The sequence below is a fragment of the Apostichopus japonicus genome, chromosome 8 (genome assembly GCF_037975245.1).
Source record: "Apostichopus japonicus isolate 1M-3 chromosome 8, ASM3797524v1, whole genome shotgun sequence".
Classification (NCBI taxonomy): domain Eukaryota; kingdom Metazoa; phylum Echinodermata; class Holothuroidea; order Aspidochirotida; family Stichopodidae; genus Apostichopus; species Apostichopus japonicus.
Genome location: NC_092568.1, coordinates 21,072,683 through 21,094,729, shown reverse-complemented (window position 1 = coordinate 21,094,729; position 22,047 = coordinate 21,072,683). Strand labels below are relative to the sequence as shown.

Here is a 22,047-nt window from a genome sequence, read left to right as displayed (position 1 = left end):
CAAAAATTGTTTATAACATTACGTCAATTGATGGTATAAAATGCAACATCCAGATATTTTGTCACATGACATAAAAAATTATATTTACTTGTAAAGTCAGAATGTTGGTGTCATAAAACTGATATTTCATAGCTGTGACAGTGACCATACTTTACAAAGTTATTTATATCATAAGAGGCAGTAAATATGTAAATTATATTTATAATGCCCGTTCAGGTAAACGCTACGGGAAGATATGTTTTGAAACTACGAATAATATTTGGGCAGTTGTTTTATCCCGCTACTCCATCTCATAATAATCATCTGTTACCAGATCAATTCTTAATTAATTAATTAATGCCCTCAATTCATAATTAAGTAATGCCCTGTTACCAATCAATGCTGTCAACAATATTATCTTCTCCTCTCAAAATGTTCCAATTTAATAAGACAAGTCTAATTCCTTGATGCCCCAACAACACCAACATCAACCCACAGTCTCAAATTGAAATACGTTCATAAATGTCTCATATGGAAATTATGGACATTGGTACATTTGGAATCATAAAAAACAAATTGTTGTTGTTTTCATGGAAGAAAAAAGTATTTTGAAATGTGGTACACCACACACATATCCTGTTCTGACCTTAAATGCAATAATTTCACATTTTAGATCTCTTACCTCTGTATCTACCCTACATATCAGAAGATGTTTACATGTAAGAAATAATGTGTAAAAGTAAATGGGCCTGACGATTCCATCCGAGCAGGATCATCTTCAAACTGATTCAACCTCTGAAGAAGATCCTGCTAGGACCGAAACGTCAGGCCCACTTACTTTTACACATTCAGTGGATAAGCACTTTTTTCTAACAGTTTTTGTTTTATTTTTATGTCAGAAATGACAAAGGTCTGACTTGAAGAAAAAGGAAAATTCCACCACCAGATAGTTTGAAGTGCATCTGGAAAATCTCTTGTTCTGGGTTTTATGTATTTTGGAGAGGAGGAGACCTGACTAAAGGTGTTGTTTTGCGCACCAAACAAACTTTTTTTCTCGGTCGGCTGTATCTCATTATCAAGACTTTTTGATACGCTATTGCACAGAATATGAACAGACTATAGTATTTTGTATGAAGACTCAAAGTTAGAAATGCATAGCCGTCTAGTAAAAATTATTCAGATATAAAATGTAACACCACAGGCTGTTCCTGAGAAAGTAATAGAGCAATCAAACAGCCTCTTCCTTTTTATGTATTTACCTGCAAGTCCATACAAATAGTATTTCATTTCCAATTTTCACCGAATCATTTTCAGCACTATATTTGCATAGACGATTGAGATTGAGTTGTATTGTAAAATAAAAGAACTCACTAAATTTTGATGTCTATATTTTGTATAAATTTCAACGAGTCAATAAATAGATGGAAAAAAAAGAAGAATTAACCCGACAATCCACTCTTAAAGATGTTAGCCATTTATAAAATATCATATATGTACGAAAGCAGTCATTTTCCCAAAAGTTGAAGGTTCCATAACTTTATTTTTGTTCCTGATTTCTAATTAATACCTCTGGTTTACTAGAGTATCTGACAGTAGTTGAATGAAAATGACTGGCCTTGTCAAAATTTAAAGACAATGAAAAGAAAAGGATAAAAAAAAATTAACAGATATTGCACTAAACTAAACAAAAGGCTTTTGACAATTGCCCCAATAATAAATATTGCCTCACATTTCATTTTTTTATTCTCAAGACCACAATCTTCTCACCTATCTATTTGGAGTAACACTCTTGTACGGTAAATGTTGAACAGAAATCAAAGAAATGTGACCTTTAAGAAAACATCCAGCAGTACGAATTGCAACTTGGGGTTGATGAAAGTTTTCAATTTCATTTTATATTTAAACTTCATTTTCCTAATTGTAATTAATAATTTTGTAGCATTTTGCCCCGAGGGAAAAAACAAGGAAAAAGTGGGTAAATACTTTAACATGAGGTGAAATCTTAATAGACAAAGTTGCATGGCTTAGAGAGACTGTCTTTATACTCGGACAGTCAATGTTTGTTCCAGACATTACAAATGGAATAGAAAGTGTCTGTTATCACTGACACCTTTAATCTCGGAAAACTGTTGGGGGAGGGGGAGGGGGATGGGGGAAGAACCTGTCTGTACCGAGAAGTAAAGGAAGAATCCATCTTTACAATGTCCTACTTGATAGTACAATTTACAGTTTCTACGTGATATAACTAATATTACTGTGAGCATAATGCCTATTAAACAGAATATTGTCTTTACCAAAATATCCGTCGTCAATATCCATTGCCACTAAGAACCCAAGTTTTGTGCCATAAAGTGGTTTCACAATGCCACCTTTCCTTGGTAGTAAAAACAATGCCACTAAGAATCTGTCGTTACCATCGTTGTAAACCGTGCAGCAGAAATAACCTCCCTGTACCAACTAATTTCCACCATGGTCCAATAAGATCCATTCTGTAGCAGAAGTTCCTCCTCCAGTTTAGCTTGAAGCAGAGAAACAACCCTGCCAGTGCTTATCAAAATACTATTTCTGATAAGGCAATGCCAATTTGAGAGACTTGTCCGTACCACAAAATGTCCATCGAGGTCATACACTTATCGATGGTTGAGTTCTGTATTGAAAATAGAGACATTCAAAGGTCTTGTAGCTGCTCGACAGTCTTGAGGTCTTAAGTCGTCGATATGAACGATGAGAGGTTTAGGTACGTGGGTGTCAGAGGAATCAAGAGCTAAGTCCAGCCCCTCGGACGACAATTATGTCAACAGAATCCCTTCATACAATATTTATATATTCCATTTGAAAGTATATTATGAAAAATTAATATATACAATATTCTTTATCCCTTATTTCCTGGCATCCCTCCATACTCCCCCAATCCCGTTTAATAGACCACAGGCTCTTAGCCTGTAGCCCCAAACTCCAACCCCCACCAGACTCCATTTTTCCATGCCTATGTTTCAGCCATTTTTGCCTGACAGGAGATTAGGCAACATTTTGACATATTCCCTGACAATTCTATCAGTCCTACCAATTATCTACCTAATGTTAAATCCTAGGCTAACATTCTTTCATTATTCACTGAATATCTCCGAAAGCTACGTATATCTGGATGAAATTTGGAGCTTTGCTTTAATAAATATTTACTTACTAATATCTTAGACACGGTGCGATTTGCTGCTCATCTGTCGTGAGATGCAAAGCTGGATCAAACAATAAAGGAATAAGAGGCCCATCGTCCAGGTCATGTAGTCTGCGAAGCAACAAAAGATTCTGCCTCAGTCTTAAAATTAATAAAATAATTTCATACAAATTTTTTATCACATTGATGTAGGAACAAAACAAAAATAGGCTCGACTCCAAAAATCTGTGTAGTCTGTGAAACAAACCAGATATGACTCTCCCTTTCAATGTTACATGAAAACAATATTCATGACAATGTAGGAGGCCTACTGAAGAAGGAAATCATGTTATGAACAACTTTTTCTTTACAAAAAACAAAATGCTCATCAAAAGAAAAATAAGAGAAACCAGATCAAGGAGTCCTCAATTGTAAAGTCTCATGTTTGGGTTTGATAGTCAGTAGGTCAGGTGTTTGACAGCTAAACTCAAGTTTAACATGCAAGGTATCAATGAGAAATAAATCAACCATCAAAAGAGAAACTTCATCCCTTTAAACACATGGTAACAACCTGAAGTACTTTGTACCCCTATTGATTGTTTGCTGTCAACCTATGCAGAGAAATTTTGTGAGAGCTCCTCTTATTTCGTTTTTCTTTCTCACAAAATAAGAAAAATTACTACAGTGCTGCTATATATACATCTTTGCAGTTGTGTAGCATTTTGGCAATCATCGGTTCTGTGGCCGAGTGGATAAAGGCGGTGGCATTTAAAGCAATGAGGTTTAACAATCGAGAGGTTCCGGGTTCAATACCCCGCCAGGTCATAGTAAGGTGGGTTTTTCATCCAAGACCAATCTACGGTTTTCCCATCTGAAAATGACTTTCTATGATAAGATTCCAAATTTGAGTTAAAATGCTGAATTGGAGCGCCACCCGACATGTTAGTTGTAATCCATAAGCCCTTGCGGGATTCTCCCACATTTGTGGTCGCTTAAGCATCGTAAAAATAACCGCTGATTGTTATTATTATTATCTTTTGTAGTCGGGCACTGGTGTAGCAGTTTGGCCACCGGTGTAGCAGTTTGCTATGTGTTCATAGCAGTTTGGCTATCTTGGGTAGCAATTTATTTACTACATGCCTTTTAATACCAGTCTGCAGATTAATAATTCCTCTGATATGAAGTGGTTGGTCTCCCACAAAACAGAATCCCTAAAGAATTTTTTTTTTTCAAGGATTGTGATTTTAATTCTCCCGAATGTAATTTGCTTCCTGTTTTCTATCAACATTTTTACCTTCTAAGAATTATCCTCTCTTATATTGATTTGTTTGCTGTTTTATTTATTTATTTATTTCTTTTCTTCTTCTTTTCTCGAGTTTATTGTCGTTAGCCAACTTTAAAGTTTGAAATATTTAGAGTCAAGTACCTTTCATTTCATACGAAAAAGTTACGAAAAGAAAAGAAAAAAGATGAGAAAAAACTTTACATTTGTGGTTTTGTAATCTCAGACTGCAAAATGTACCTCCTCCTCATCTTTTTTTTTACTCATTTCGTGACGCACAGACTTGTCTTTGAGAATGTGACTTTCATTTTTTACGCTTAGACAAAAAGTTGCGAAAAAAAAGGTACTCCTTGAAGCACTCTGCGTGCTACGTCAAACCAAAATTATAAATACAGTCGGCGGGATAAATTTTTAAGACAAATCAACTGTTTACGCTCTCTGAACAAACGACGGCCTAAGGGGAAGGGGGTGGGAATCTATCAATGTTGTCTGCACATTTAGGGTCAGTACATTAACGGCAAAGTCTCGGTAAAAGTCCATTAGGGAAACACTCAAAAACGTTACTATAGATACCTGTATTTTTGATTGCAAAATTATGAAATGATTTTCCCCTTTCCTGTTCATTTTCTTTACCTTGTCCACTTTTTGGGGGGGCCACAGGGGGGATATACCTCGGTTTAATTATACTTTCAATCATGAATTTGCAACTTAACTACCGAAAAAACCAGAATTCCCTTCTGCAAAGACTTGAACTCTCTGTAGCCATTCTAGATTCTCAACTTGGCGAATCCTACAAAAAGATCTTAGTTTCTAATCCTGTGTTTCGGGCATTTAAACGACGGGATCTGAACCAGGTGACGTGTGACGGAGACAGGCCCTGCACTGACTGAGCTATCCATCCAGCCTTTTATAGTTGGATGCATTCCCCTGTATAGCCTGTATATATCTATTAAGCCAAATTTACCTTACACACCGTAAATTATGTTGTAAGGAAAGGACAGGTCGGATGCTTTGATCTGATTAATTGTAATCTAATTATAAAGTAATAATAATCGACTGTAGGTATTTTAAAAACTTGCTCAATATTAAATAATCACAGTCAAAAACAATAGTGAGAGTTTTGAACTTCCAATGTGATAAATATCAACATGCTACCGACTAACGTGTCGGCTACACGTTAAAACCGAAGACGATAATTAATTAATAGGGGTCTGCTTATTAACATTTCCCTGGGCGATAAAAAAAAATCCTGAAGGTGAACTAAATATGAGATATGACAGTCTCGTTGTGAAATAAATTTGGAGTTGAGAAAAACATTTCAAAATGCCAACCAATATAAAAGGTAATGTGTATCCTTTTGCCTTAATATTAAAAAAAAATAAAAATAAGAATAAAATATATCACAGCAATGTCGACAAGTAACATGGTTATTAAGTTATATGCAGTGGCGAAACTAGAGGTTTTGGCGCCCGGGTGCAAGAGTAGAATATTGTGCTCCCCCCCCCCACTACTGAAAGAAAAATAAATTTGCTGATAAAAACTACTACAATCTACTACAAACTACAATCAGTTCAGATTCTTATTAGTAACTGGAAAATATTCATGCCTGACGACATACATCAATTTCGTCATGTTTTTCTAAAAAGTGCTTATTTTTTTACTCTCATTCTCCCATTTCAGCGCCCCCCTAAACCCAGCGCCCGGTGCACGTGCACACCCTTGACCCCCCTAGCTACGCCACTGGTTATACGGCTCTTGTCCTATGTTACCATTAATAAACATACATATGCACATACACACACGCACACATACACATATGCCATACTGAATACATATATATAACTTCAACGCTGATGTTAAGAAGTTTCCATAATATTGCACCACCCACGTCACAATTCCAAGATAAATAATAGAGTACAAGTTGACACACACAGACAATGCAAGTAATACGAAAATAAATACGATTTCTTCCAGTGGGTTAAATTTTTTATTACAAAATTTTCTAAGTTAGGTGTGATTCTAATGTCTCACCTCTTCTGCTTGACAGACACCTGAATCTGTCCAAGGGAAAAAACATTTCTTTTTTCCACATGTGTGTGTCTAATTTTCCTCTTGAAATGATAACTTTACATCATTTTCAGACCCTTCAGGTGAAATATCAATTTCCACATTGTCAAGGAATGCAAGCCATGACGTCCATAACTGACAGCCAAGCTGCAAATGACTTTTTTTCATGTGGACAGTTCAACATTGCACTGGCATCCCTTTCATTGGGCCTCAAACAAACTTCTTTTTTTGGCTTATAAAAGAAAAGGAATACTTTCTTTGGCATGATGAATATATTTAATGTCTAGGAGAATTCCTTATATGGTAGACATTAGATTGTAAGGTTTCATAAGGTGCCATCATACCTAAAGCAGGTACTATTATAGCAAGGTGCCATTGAAGGTTGTCACTGTACATAATATAGCAAGGTGCCACTGAATATTTAGCAAGGTGGCATTGGACATAATATAGCAAGGTGCCATGAACGACTTAGCAACGTGCCGTTGTACAAAATATAGCAAGGTGCCACTGAATATTTAGCAACGTGCCATTGTTCATAATATAGCAAGGTGCCACTGAATATTTAGCAAGGTGCCATTGTACATAATATAGCAAGGTGCCATGAACGACTTAGCAAGGTGCCATCGTACATAATATAGCAAGGTGCCACTGAACACTTAGTAAGTTGCCATTGCACGTTACTGTCACTGTATATCATTGTGCCATTTAGCAAAATGGCAATGTAGATTTGGCAATTGCCACTCTGCAATAAGCAAGGTGCCACTTGTGCATTTAAGAAGGTGCTATTGTACACTGAAAAAGAGATATTGTTTCTTTTTTGGAATAAAATTCTGACATCCCTCACTTTTCCTATCAGATACGTTAGCTTGAAGTTATTCTTCAAAATTCTTCGAGTTTTCACTCAACTCTGCATCACTCCTACCTGCCCCCTCCCTTCACCCACAGCAGGTCCCAGTTTTAAATTTCCTGTGGTAAACTTCTCATAGCCTTACAGCTTAGAATATTCTTAATTTAAATGGTTGTCCCTCCAAAGTGATATTTATTGTTTTATTTATTGAGGAAAGGATATATATTTGTCAGTTTTATGACATTTGTCACACTTTCACTAGTTGTCTAGAACTAATATGATTGTCAATTTGGTTAAGGAGCGATAACAGAGTTATGAATATGTAAGACTTAATCAGCATCCTAATTAGTATAACTATGTTTACTTTGATATGAGATCTGACTTTGAAGGAGAGTGAGTTTAAATTTCATTCCTGGAATCTCGTATAAATTTTGTCGTGGCCTTTTGGTAAGGCCTCAAAGACATTACAGCATACATACATATTTGAATAAAAGGTAAAAGCTTCACTTCTGTGAGTTCATTTTCAACAAGAATTTTGTAACAATTTTCTTTTTTCTCACCTTTTTCTTTCCCCTTCAAATTTTAACCAAAAATGGTGCCTTGATCATCAGGACATACATTTTCATCAATTGCAAATGACTCTCATTGTGTAATGGGTAAACCATACTTGGAGGTCATCAAGTACAAAACTGGCCACAGCAAATTACCTTTGTTGAACTCGGTGGGATCTTCCCACAATCTCCCATTAACTACCAAGCAATATGCAACATGATACAATATGAGTGGACTTAAAAGAAGTCAAAGTACAATACCACAAGTAGAACAGACCTTGGCTAGAATTAACAACATGCATTTTCTCTTTTAATTCCCTTTTTTTTTATTCCCTACAGCTGAAGTTTGTCTTGAAAATGACAAGTCTATGTTTGTGGAGCATCAATCCACTGCCATTCTTTACACTCATCTCTGTGCCTGGCCTCTACAATTTGTAATTTGACTTTTCCCATGTGACAGCTCATCAAACCAAACATGGTCAAGATTTTGAACGAGTTGTCCACTTTGATACAGATATATTGCCTCGCCTTCATACACTCATACCTAGCTGACCAAAAATTTAGCTTTTAACCGAAAAAAAATGCAAAAAAGCAAAAGGGAAATTTAAAAAGAGTAAAACAAATTTTTCCTTCATTATTTCAAATGGAATTTGCTTTAGTCAAGATATTATATGATCTGTATTTTTGTTTGTATGGACTTGTAGGATTGACATAGCATACAAAAAACTGTACCAGAATTCACTGTAATGGTACACTCTAATTTTTAAGACTAATAACGAAGCGTTATACGTAAATTTGTCGTTGAAAATGTGATAGTTATTCTGCGAAGAATGCTCTCATCTGCTCCATAAATCCCCATCGCTGACATAATTTGAGTGTTGTTTGTTTCCATAAAGTTTGTCAGAAAAACATAATTTATTGACTTATCTTAAATTCATGACTCTTGAATTACATTCAGCGGGGAACATAAATTCAAAAATCATAAACTTCATATTTCATGGCGAACATTTCATTTCATAACTTATTCCTTTTCCCAGAAAGTGAGAGTCTTCCATAAATAACGTATTTTTCATCCTGTTCGATATCAAATGTTATCGTGATCTGAATAGAAATGTGACATATAATACAAACACCATATGCAAATTAGACAGAAAACTTAATAGTAACTGACCTAATTTTAGGTCCAAATCTTTACTTAAAGTATATACAGACTTTCTGCGCTCAAAATCAGACAATTTTTTTACAATCAATGTTTGCAATTGTCAAGAAATTTTTCATAGAAGCTGTTTCAGTAGTTGTACAAACTTAAGGTAAACTTTATGAGAATGTAACCATGAGAATGTATTCAAATTTTACCATTGTAAACAATTAAAGCAGTGTTCCCACATTGTTTTGAATGAAACTTTCAGAGAACATTTAAGTTTTACATATACTGGGTTAATGACATGCCAAAAATTACCATAGCAACTAATTATAATTCAAGTATCGTACATAGCCAAACGCCATGGGCAAATTGCTACACAGATGCGGAGATGTACTAGCACATTTGTACAATTTTTCTTTCCAGAATTATTTAACTATATTATATTAATAAATTTCATTATATTAATAAATTTCATTAAATTCAAAAATAGGTTTACATTGAATGTTCTCAATGTAAAAAAAAATAGTTCAATTATTTTCTCTACTTTTGGTTTTGAGAAATGATATTTCATATTAAGCCGAAACCTGTCACACAAGTAGTGTACATTAAATTATTTCCATACATTAGGTAGGGTTTTGTCACATCTAGACAGCTCAGCGCTCTAACCCAGTAGTTTCTGACATGCAAAAGTTATAAAATTAAAAATGAATACAATGAGAGTATTTTACTATTCAATATGAATCAGAGCCATAAGAAGAATATTAAAGCAGTTTCAACTTATTTCAGTTTTTGGATGTAATTAAACTTATTAAAAATATTTATTTAAATAATTCTGGGGAGGGGGGGTGGAGATGCTTTTTGTCATTTGAAATTTGAAACCAACTCCTGATTTGCTGTAGATAAGGGAACGAACTTGTACAATGTATGACGATGGTCACCTTTATTGTGACATTTAGATCTTGAGACCGAATTTTGGCTTATTTCCTTTCCCTCCTATTATAATTTTTTTCTTTTCTCCTTATTTGAGCAATGTCATTCCTGTGTGACAGCACTGTCACACTGGCTTATTTACTAGACCACAAAGTGCAATCATTTCCTCTCCTGCTCAAAAGAAATTTGCAGCAAATTTCCGACAAATCTGTGAACCTGTGGAAACATGCTGTGTAAGTGATTGACAAAGTTTCCCTTGCTAAATCAAATTTAGCAGCTTAATTTCCACAAGTGCTGCAAGTCTCAGAGAGAGAGTTCATAAAAAAAACAGTAGAAAATAGTAACACATAAGGAACCTAATTTTCTCGGGCTTTTTTTTCCCTCTCTCTGTTTTATTATTTTCTTTGCTTGTTCTTAACACCTCAAAGCCTCTCACATAGAAATGTGACTGTTTGACAGTCAGTCCCAATCCACAAGCAAAAAAAACAACTCACCGTTTTGGGAGGCCAGAATGTAAAGAATGTCCCATGTGGAACTTCCAAGAATTAACAACATGTGGACAACCACCAGAAGCAAGAAAACTGGACACCAAAACAGACCTTGTATCCTCCTGGATAATTGAGGTGGAACCTTTACCTGTGGATGGGGGAAAAAAAAGAAATATCAAAACTAAAATGTAGAATGTATCAACTTTTAACAGATTCCTTTTTGTTCCTTTTTCTCAACTTTTATTTGTTGCTGAAATTTCAGGTCACTCACTAAAAAAAAATCGTATATACACTTGTTAAATATGTTTAATATGTTTTCGGGCTTTGACATTTTTCACGACAGATCAAACAGTTTCTACTACTCACTGGGGTGAGGGGTGCGCGCGGGGAGGGGATGGGGTATCCTGACCATATATGATGCAAGGAATGCTCTTGAAATAATCCTATGTAGGTTTCCAGAGTTTCATCTCTACTGACCCTTAGTGACATGTGCATATATATATATATATATATATATATATATGTTGTTCAAATAACCTATACTTTGGGCAGAGCTGTGTGTGTGTGTTACAAAATTTCAAGACGTTTACCCTAAAACAGTATATCAACAAATAATAGGACAATAATAAAAACTTAAAATATTTCTTGTACCGTTATTCTCTTGAGGAATCTCATTTCAAATAGTACTACAGCAAACACTTCAACTTGGATCCCTAACCAGCAGAGAGTTGCCCAAAGTAGGTGATGCCTTTCCCCGCCGTGCCAAGCAGCCATAAATCCAAAGCAGCATAGCGCCCCCAGTGATTTCATCATCAGTGTAGGTGTCGTCTGCACGAATGGGATGTAAATATATCTGTGACGATAAAAGCAAAACTTTGTCAATTATTTTGTTCGTTGTTAGTAAAATTTGGATAGGTGAGATAACTTTAAAAGGTGAGGGGGAAAAAATTATCTTAAATGAGATCATGTTTTTCTTGTCACTGTTCTCATCAACAACAGTTCGCCAAAAGCAATTGATTAAAGTAGCTGGTTGCTGTACTCATCATTAGATTTCATCCCGTCAAACAGTAACTATCTTGCGATCATTTTGTAAGGTTTCTTCAGTTAATTCACATAACAGCAAGCCATCACTTTGAAAGTGAATATTCTTCACATGATTTGCATAAATTTAAGTTATATTGTGTGACTCCTTAGTAGTTAGGTTTTGTGGTTGCCTTTTCAAGTACTGTTGTGTTGCAAACTGATCTTGAATTTTTATCCTGGGATCATGGGCACAGATCAGTCTTGGATAATGGTGGGGACGCGTGTATGTTCTCTGATATTATCCAAGCGGTGCCGACCATGGGTTCCCGTGCAGCATACAAGAAACCTTTTGGCAAATATACCTCCCAGATCACCAGAAATAACACTTCTCAGACCCAATGATGCTCCCAAACCTACTTAAATTTAAGATCATATAAGATCAAGAAATACATGGGCGTCTGCAGAAAAAAAATCAGGGGACAAATAATCCAAGTAGACTTTTGTATACGATAGGTCTGGGGTCCTCTCTCAGAAAACAATTATAGACTGCCGCAAATGCGATTTCCATCCAATATTTAACAACTGTGGTTAAATATAATAAAATGAGAATTGCTGCATGTCATTTGCACAATGCTGGATCAAACTGCGCCAAAGTTCAATACAGGGGAATCTGAAATGCAGCGTTTGGTCAAATTGGTGGGGACACGGTATATCATGTCCCCACCACTAAAATTCTATTGGTCTACATAACTGTGGTTCAACCACTCCATGAATGAAATACAAATTCTTACAGAATTATTCCCCTACTAAGGTAAAATCAAACGATTTTACATTCTACATGCCTTTGGTGCAACCTCTCGATGCATAAAAAAACACATTCACACAGAATAATTCTCTACAAAGATCAATGAAACATTTGCATTCATTTCCCTCCTGTATAATAGCATCAGACTTACTTCACAACCATGTTGTACATCCCTCTGTCAGCAAGTCTACATGAAAAAATTGAAAGAGAAATATAGTTTAATGAAGTTTTGGTTCATAATTAGTAGCCTAAGATGTAGAACAGTGGTCACTATTGTAGTTTGCTTTTTTACAAATTGGGAGAAGTTAGTAGTATCTGTCCAGGAAAGGAAAAGAGGGGTAGGTGAAGTAGGATTCATTATTGAAAGAATCAAACACAGTAACATGCTGCAAATAATTCAATGTGCCAATTTGTGTTTGGTGCGGGAGTGGGGGGGGGGGGGGGTAGGAGAATGTGGCAGGTGGGAGGTTTCCTTTTGTTCTTATTCCTTTTGTATCATTCTTGTTGATGACTTTCATTTGACAAACATTGCAAGACATTTCTTCTTCAACAAAACATTACAATGGAAGTTTTGTTCCTTACTTCCATTTAGTAGTTCTTAATAAAGTAGTCAAATAAAAAAATAAAAAAAGTAGAAAAAAAATGTTAATTAAAAAATTCTTTTTAACTTTTTTGTTAAATTCTATGTCAGAACGGGAATTCAGTCATATTTTAAATCTTTCCTTCATGCAAAATCGAATCTTATAGATATATAGTTTGAAACTGGAGTTCAAGATAAAAATGAATGAATCATTGTAACTGTTCAAATTTGATTTTAACACCTTGATGAGAATTAATTGACAGATCTTTATTCAAAGAAACTGATGAATCTTTTAATTTATTTGTATCCTGAACAAAGAAAACCCTACATTAATCTTAACGATCATAGACCTCCACATAATGAGTTTCGTAACAAAAACTGAAAGCAGGTTGGGAGCGAGGCAGAGGAAGGAGCGGAATCCATTTCAATTTTTTCTTTTTGAGCTCATTCATTGTACACCGTATATGTGACGGTGTAAACATGAGAGATTGAAACTTTGTTGGCCCCTAAAGAAGATAACAGCATGTTTGAATCCTGCTGACAACTGCCACCCAATGTCACAACAACTTATCCTTTCTTTAGCAGGCTAATATAATTTGAGGACAGCCCTCACCTTTGAATGGTCTGCGAGTAACACCGTAACTCAATAAAAGTCATTCCTTTAGAATTCATGTCTGTGAGGTCACAAACCTTTCCCTCGCACATTTTGTCAAAGCAACTATTTAGGCCTTGCACATAAATGCTTCCACAATGCTAACAACACATTACCATATTTTGCACTTTATATAGATAGTTAAAGTTCCTTTTAAAATTACCAACTGATTACTGTTCATGCTTTGTAAAGAGTGAAAAGTTCTTTCAATTGACGAGACCATTCCAAATTATATATATTTTATAGATAAGTCTCAGCTTATATTTATTTTTGGAACAACTAACACATGAGTAACTTTTAGACATACTTTATACGTGATTTTTTTTTTTGCGATCGGATGACTGAGTTATCAGTTATTAACACATCCTAGATGAATGCCGTATGCTCTTTCGGAGAGAGATATACAATTATTTGTAAGATGAGCTAATAACAAGAAGTACTTTACCTCCAGTAATCTCGAAATGTAAAATATGAGAAAACACAGGCCGGGGGCCTAGGTAATTCCAGGTCGTCGAACCGAGCTATCGCTGCTGAGTATTCGTAGAGCACGAAGTAGATCAAGTATTGGTGTAAGACACACCAGAATATTATACCAGCTGTCGCAGAGAAAAACAAGGAATACATCAGCAAATGTCGATTGCCAAGCGACCTCGTAAAGTTACCCCATTGGGCCTCGCTGATATTTAAACAGCCACTTTTGGCTCTCTGTGCAGAGAGGGTAACCACACTGAGATTGATCACCAGCCCCGCTGATCATAGCCCTACTTAATACTACAGAGTTTAAAGGGGGAGAAGTATCCATATTATCAAGAAGATAAAAAAAATTAAAATTGGAAAGCTGGAATGTGGATTGAAATGTGTTCTTTGGAGTGAAATATCTTTAACTATGTAATCAGGTGAGATATGGAAAGAAAAATATGTTACATTAGAGGTAAACATTTATCATATAATAAAACATGAAACATTCAGCATAAGCATTCTTGGGATAAAGTGAAAGTAAGATAAAGTGCCATGACCTCCTAACAATGTTTAGGGCAATGATTTTCAAAAAGACCTGAAGAGCTCACAACAAGAGATTGAAATTATTTTATGGGATGGCCAAGAAATGGTTCACAAAATTTCTAAGACTATTGTCACCCCGGCTAGGGTTTTGTCCCTGGTCTCACCAGGGGATCCCCGCCCCACAAACATGCATGCAAAACAGGTGAGACCTTGCCATAGGTGACATATTCAAAAGCACTAAACACTTGGAGAAGGGAAGGGAATCAGACATTTTGAAAATGAATCTGGCGAACAGATAATTCATGAATTTCTTATATATTTTGCCATTTTGCAAAAAGGCAAGCACACTTAATGTGAAGGACTTTCATGTGGTACTACTACTGTAGGCATCTCTTGCGACATAACTTAACTCGACTAAGGACACACATTTAAGTGTATAGATCTATCTAACACAGCCAGACAGCTGATTGGAACATACGGATAAATCTTTCGCAAAAAAACTCTCACCTGCAGTCGAAGGGTTCATGTTCTTCACAATGCTGGCTGATTTTGCAAGTCCGTAAAAGTAGAAGAAGTGAGTGGCTATCTCGACCAATAGAATAACTGAAAGGCACAGTACAACGTCTGGGATACTTGTCCTGAACCTGAGCCAAAACCGATTACTTCGGCGTTTCTGTAACTGGCCGGTAGGAGGAATGGATAACCAAATATAGAAAAAAGGAAGAAAAAAATAAAGAAGAAGAAAGAAATGTAATGATCACTGATAATTCTAAGAAACAAACAACTCGCACATTCCTTTGTTGTATAATGTCACAAAAGTCATTTTCGTTTCTGGTATACTCAGGCTGACTGTTATGCAAATTCAAAACTTGTAGTGTTTTCTGATCGGTACAGTTAGCTGTTCAATAATAGAGGATCTTTTACAAAAGTGCATTTATCAAAAATTATGTCTTGATACCATTTCAGGCACGCAAATGGGGGGAGGTAAAGGAAGCAAATGGAAGGAGAGGAAGTGGAACGTAAAGGGTGGGGGGGGAGGGGGTTGAATTGTTTGATAATTGAATTTGAGCTTGGATCCACTGACTTACACAGCCCAACAAAATGGACAAAATGTATAACTATATTCTCACATATATTTTGTGCCACTTCACTAATGTACAGCTGTATATTCTCACATATATTTTGTGCAACTACACTCATGAATAGCTGTATATTCTCACATACATTTTGTACGACTGCACAAATGGATAACTATATTCTCACATATACCTTGTGTGACTTCACTAATGAATAGCTGTATATTTTCACATATATTTTGTATGACGACACTAATGAATACATCTATTTAGTGTGACTAAACATCTGAAGGCATGCATATTCCCACATTTCATTTTGTGCTACTTCAGCATAATTAAGGAGGCTTACCTGCCACTTGAGCATAATTAAAGAGGCTTACCTGAAGCATAAATTGGTCATAGGACATGAGGGGACCAGCCACAAACACAGGAAAGTAGAAATTGTACTTCAGGAGGTCCGTAAAGTTAAAGTTTATTCTTTGTTTTTGATCCTGGAATCGACCGGCCTGCTTGCAGTATTCCAGTCCAAAGCTGAAAAGTCGGAAAGAGCTGGTCCCGAGGCAGACCAATGCTAGCCCGGGATGAGACACGTACTGCAGCTGAGAAAATAAAGCAGACAGACAAATAAACCTCCAGGAATGTTTGAACACTTTTTCTTTTACCTCTTTTTTATTTTGGTGCTCTTTTTATTGCTTTATTAAGTCCACATTTTAATCAGAATCTTGCAAAAGTAAACAGCGATGGATTCACCATGGATTTCCAGTTTATAGAAAAATTTAGTCCATTTGGAGGTACTCACCTTCCCAGCAAAATATATGACATACCTAAAATACGTCAGAACCTGTCATAACGACAGCAAACATTCCCCACGGAAAATTCAATGGTCTATTAAAGACAAAGTTTAATATCTGTGTATATCATTACAAAAATATTGGTTCATTGGGGTATAATTGCCCCTTTTACTATTTTCATATCTCTTTCAAATTACACTAGTTTGAATATATCTATATCAAAACATCATGTTGGTCCATGCTTGCTACAAGTAGACTAAAGCACAAGGTGATTATATAAACCTGCTCCAAACTCATGGAGTATGTCCTATCTGCAAAAATTTTACAAAATAAAATTACTATTTTGCTTCCTTCTGCGTCGATATATGTTAGAAGTAGAGAAAGTCACGGAATGACTAAAATAAACCCTTTCTCGGTAAAGGGTTTGTGGTCTTTTACTCTTCCTTATCAATATTAATTGTTTATTTCATTGCTCTGCTCAGTCATCTGTTCTGAAGATAACGTCAGACTTATTTACTTGTTTACTAATCAAATCCCTCATCTACTCATTTTAAGGTTCACAAATATATTCTTCGGTCCAAAGAGTTTCTGACTTTTCTCAGAGTTGATTCACCTGATGAGCATGATAAGCAGTTGTAGCAAACATGTTGGCTTATTAATTAAACTCCATGATCTCTCATTGATTCATTACCCTTCCTCCTACTTTTTCCAAAAAAATTAAATAAAGTTGATAATAAGTGGGAAAAAATTCTCTAGAAAACTTTGCACACTGTCCCCAATTTTTTCATTCTCTTCAGAACCACTCAGCAATTTTATATTTTTATTTGAATATTTAATTTCAAAAGTTAAAACCAAAGGACTCCATACTAACAAACTCACCCATTGCTTTGAGATTGTTGCGATTCCAAATAGCAGGATCTCGCCGAGAGTGAAAAGCCACACTAAGCTTGGCCGCTTCAGAAGTGAAACTAGAAATCCCATGGAAGTAAAAGCCATGATGAAAGCAAGGAACTGCCATCCCACAGTAACACCGATCATTACCGAGGATATGATGACAGAAATGTAATATTTCCTCTGAAGAACAAAATAAAAAATATTATAAACATTTAAATAACATTATTCGAATGCCACATTAGTACCTATATGAAGACTATGTTACTAAAACCCATGTAGAATGACTTGCATTAATTAGATTATCAGGAGGAAAAAATAGAATTTAAACTTAATCAAGAATATCTGGTAAACCCTGAGCTTTATCTTTTTTAAATCAGCTGGTTGTGGTTAATTACTAAAACTATGCAACCCTAATTAAGTTTACACTTGATTAATCTATATACCTCAACTCCGATATCTGGTGCATGAGTTGTCAATTAACTTTCTAACTGCGCCTAGAGAGAAACATTGATTAAACCAAAGTGTCAGCGAGACACCAAAAAATCTCCTTATTCCTAGACTGAGTAATATGCAGGGTATTACTAGTAGGATGCTCAAGCATTAGACCTAAAGGTCCTGCATACTAAAATAGTGTAAGATCGTGGACCAATGCTTTGTGTGGAATGGATTGGCACATTTTGCTAGCTGGATTTTATGTGGATGATCTATTGAGAATCCCAACCATTTGGAACCAAGACTATGAACTGCTCGGCAGAATTTCTTCCCTGAATATGTGGGACCAGCCTATAATCACTTTAGGACAATAACAGTTCTTTTTCAAAACTTTAGCATTTGTTGAATGAAATGAAACACAAGCTACATCCTGGATAAGAAGTCATGAGATTAAAGTAAAAGAAAAGTACCTTTTGATTCACCAAGCTAACTATCTGACCAAGAAGGATATATGCAACAGCAAATGGAAGCAGACTGTTAGCAAGAAATTCCTTCCAAAACTTCCACGGAATACAGGATACATCCTGCAGAAAGAATGAAAGCAAGAATGAGGTTACATTCCAAAACACCATAAAACGTGATGTTAGGCACAAAATTCAATTTGAAGATTGGCAAGCCAAACATCAAACCTTTGTTCAGTGAAATACGGATGATGATGTGCAAACTCTAAGCACAAAAGCAGAAACCGATCTAGTTGGTCTTGAACCACTTAAGCCTCCCCCACCCCTCCCCCCCCCAATGGGCAATCTTTAATGTACGGGTCAAATTGAATATCTACACGTCAAAATGATTATGAATCTTGCATTTTACAGGCGCAGCGATGTCCTTTTCTATTCTCAGATTTGGGTAAATCCTTCTCTGCAAGTGTGCTTGGTTATCCGTCAGCTGTTGCATCAGATAACGCAACAACTACCTCCAATTGAATCTATGTTGTGGGCTGTTAAAAGACACTGCTATCATTTCTAAGTTGCATTTTTAACACTTTTAATGTTTGAGAAATATCCTTTAAAAATCTCAGACTCATCAAGTCAACTGGCTGGAAGACTAAGTCTAAACAACCAGACTTGGGTAGTTTCTCGGATGCAGCACAAAACTCAAGAGAAATATTGAATGCTTATAATGGCCTCAGATAATATGCCGACAATGTATTGCTTTTGTTGTCAAGGACAAATAGTGTGAATCTCATCAAAGTCAGTTTTTGGCATTCGAATGAAGTTTCAAGAACATGTTTTGATTGAGTTATTTATCAAAACAAAGGATTAACATTAACAATCAGGCATGCACTGAGGAGCCAAACTCAACGTCAATTTATCCTTAAAGGAGCGTTCCAGGAGATTGTCCACATTTAAAGTTCCAGAGATTGTCCACATTTAAAGATGAATATATCTTGAAAATCAGAATACCGTAGAAACATTGCTAGCACTCATTTTTCTCTTGGACTATGATGACATATATATCAAGACAATACTTCTGCCTAGAGTCAACCTTTAAGAATAGACTTGTCGACAGTGAAATTATATAACCGGATATGAAAATGGAATGAAGAGCAAACATCCATACCTGATGAAATATTTGGAAGATATTCCAGCCAGCAACAAGTTGTCCACTTCTCCTTAGATTGAACACATTAGCTAGAGATGGAAATGACACACCAGAATGAAATTTAAGAGAGGGAAGAGAATAACATTCAACTTTCGGTCATTATTTCAGCAATACCAACTTTGTAAAAACAATATTCAAAATTCTTCTATTCCACCCATGAATGTTCTTCCAATACCACCTCTATCTTTTAGATACAACCAAAAAAAAACATACTGTACATGTACTAAAGCACCACTGCATATATTTCAAGTACTTCTTTAGTTATCAAAAGATGTGTTGTAATTTTATGCACAATACTTAAGTCATACTCTGGTAACAGTCAAATATGGACTCAAAATAGACAAAACTATTGGTTTGATACTTCTGTGTTGAATTCATGTGTTAGTTCAGCATCTCGTTCCTAAAACTCTCTTTGCATGGTTGCTTGAACTTGCTAACTTTACCTTTCCAGGGATGTACCCAGGATTTCCTGAGTGCCGGGTATACTGATCGCCGTCCTGGGGGATGGGTCTAAGAGGGAAGGGGTTTCCCCCTCCCCTTTGAGAAATTTTTCGATATTTGAAGGTGCTCAGATGCCAAATGCTGGCACTTGTGTAGCTTTTTAAGCACATACACTAGTTTTGCTTACAATTTACATTCTTTATTTTTTTTTTGGTGAAATATATGACGTACCTGGTAAAAGTTATTAGTTTGTTTTAAGGAGATTTTACAAGGGACCAATTGAGAGCCTTAAGTAATGTTTCTCGCATGCGTAACTGATGCATTATTAGTCTGTATGTTTTTTGCATAGGCTAGGCTCAATTTATGTTGAACATATTGTTAGGAATGTCAGGATTTTAGATGAAAATAGTGCTGGGCGGGATTCACAAATTTAAGTGCTGGGCAGTAATTTTTAGTGCTGGGCGGGGCCGCCCAGCGTGGGCACATCCCTGCTTTTATAAGTATTATTCTTGATTTCTCATTGAGACTTTAACACATTTGGAACACTTGCCTAGAACTTTGTATCATTGAACTCTGACCTCATTGAATGTAAGAATATTAATTATTCTTGATCTGTAGATCAATGATGAACCCATACTAAGTGGGAAAAAAATAGCAACATAATTGTCACGTTACTTGACATAATTTCCAATGTTATCATGAACTCTGTTTTGTTAGGATATAACCGAAGCTCTGTTCTGTGAAACTTTACTTGATAAAACAGGTGATCATTTGATGTACTTTGTTGCTGTTGTTGTGATGATGCACAATTTTTTAGTTTTTAACTTGACAAATCCAAATTTTTGCTACTGGAATAGCCATTTAATCATGAGTGTTCAAATATGTAATTAAAAAATACAACAACATATTGTACAGTACCTTCTGATACTCTCCATGTTTCCAAAATTGCATAGTAAAGGACCCATCCAATCACTACTCCCACATACAAGCAGTTTTCCAGAACGTGTAACTGACAGCCTCTACTTTTCTGAGCCAAAGGAAAAACCTCCAACTTTATGGATTGCCTCTTTTGTTGCTGCTTTGTATCCATTATTCACTACCGTTCCTGCTCTGTCACAGGAGCTGGTACATCATGTTCATCCTTTTGGAATGTTCTGTAAAATTCATAGAAAATTACAAATAAAACAAAGGAGTTTGAAATTCAATGAAACTAACAATAGTTGCATTTTAACTACAAAATGAAACTTTCTCAATTTGAATGATGTGATATTCACACCAAATTCTTTAAAATACTTGTGAGTGGAGATCGCGAGCCACAATTATTGTTTTCATTGTCTTTTTGTATTTATATTCTTAGCATTAGTATTGTTAAATATTTTTCTCTTTGTAGTGTCGTTCATATCTAATTATTCTAGATGCTGTAATTTCTTTACAATTTGCAGAAATAAAATATGAACTTAGATGATCTGGACTTTTAAAGTTGCTCAATATGGAAACTGAGCTGTCCATGGCATAAGACTTTAGTTATAAGATGCCAAATTATCACAAGTACTTGCATTTATTTTGTTGTGCCTATTAGAAGATACATATAGTCCAACTCTTTAGGCCTAACACAAACAAGTTAAAGATAGGCGTATGCCTTACGGCCTATGTTCTCATGTCAATCTAAATATGTCCTTACTTAGCCTCCTTTAAGTATGAATATAGATCATAGATGATGTCAACAACTACTAATTAGACATGCGGAATGCAGTTTTCTGTGGTTAATACTCATTTTAGGGCCTAACTTTAGAATCCGCAAAGTTAGGCCTATTAGATATATGTTGGCAACTTTACGAAGTACTCCATAGAACATATCGTTTACAAACATGCTTTTCGAACTGGAATCAAATTTATCAAGATGATGTTTAAATAGGCATAACGAAACTATGCATGTAGCAGTTCTGCGAATAATTAAAAAGCACAGTTGAGACATCGTTTAAATCTGATGAAATTTGTTGGACGTTGGCGAGACAACAAATAGTCGCAAACGATTATCATCGAATAACTCACACCACTTCGTTAGTAATTCGCTGGAGAATTGAAATGCTAGAATAAAACCCTACGACAAAACAAAGAAATAGTTTTTTTTGTGGATAATTTTCGAAAGAGGTAGCATATAACTAATTACTGTGCAATTGTGACAAGACACTGCTCAAGCCAAAGAAATACAAAATCGACGCACAACATGAAACTTAAGCCAGAGTT

At 35.6% G+C, this 22,047-nt stretch overlaps 1 protein-coding gene across 2 annotated transcripts; it reads right to left on the bottom strand.

Moving 5' to 3' along the window:
• Nucleotides 1–841: 841 nt before the first annotated feature.
• LOC139971030 (protein-cysteine N-palmitoyltransferase HHAT-like) lies at nucleotides 842–22,004 on the bottom strand. 2 transcript variants are annotated; one of them, XM_071977183.1, is made up of 13 exons: nucleotides 21,855–22,004; nucleotides 20,719–20,954; nucleotides 19,318–19,388; nucleotides 18,168–18,281; nucleotides 17,251–17,445; nucleotides 15,961–16,179; nucleotides 15,012–15,183; nucleotides 13,948–14,098; nucleotides 12,422–12,457; nucleotides 11,094–11,295; nucleotides 10,449–10,590; nucleotides 3,164–3,265; nucleotides 842–2,626 (listed from the first exon to the last, which is right to left on the bottom strand). In XM_071977183.1, the coding sequence occupies exons 2-12, from the start codon at nucleotides 20,888–20,890 to the stop codon at nucleotides 3,171–3,173; spliced, it is 1,569 nt and encodes a 522-aa protein (XP_071833284.1). In that variant the 5' UTR covers nucleotides 20,891–20,954; nucleotides 21,855–22,004; the 3' UTR covers nucleotides 842–2,626; nucleotides 3,164–3,170. The 2 variants fall into 2 exon arrangements, with proteins under 2 accessions (XP_071833284.1, XP_071833283.1); XM_071977182.1 differs by having other exon boundaries at nucleotides 21,482–21,968.
• Nucleotides 22,005–22,047: the final 43 nt, after the last annotated feature.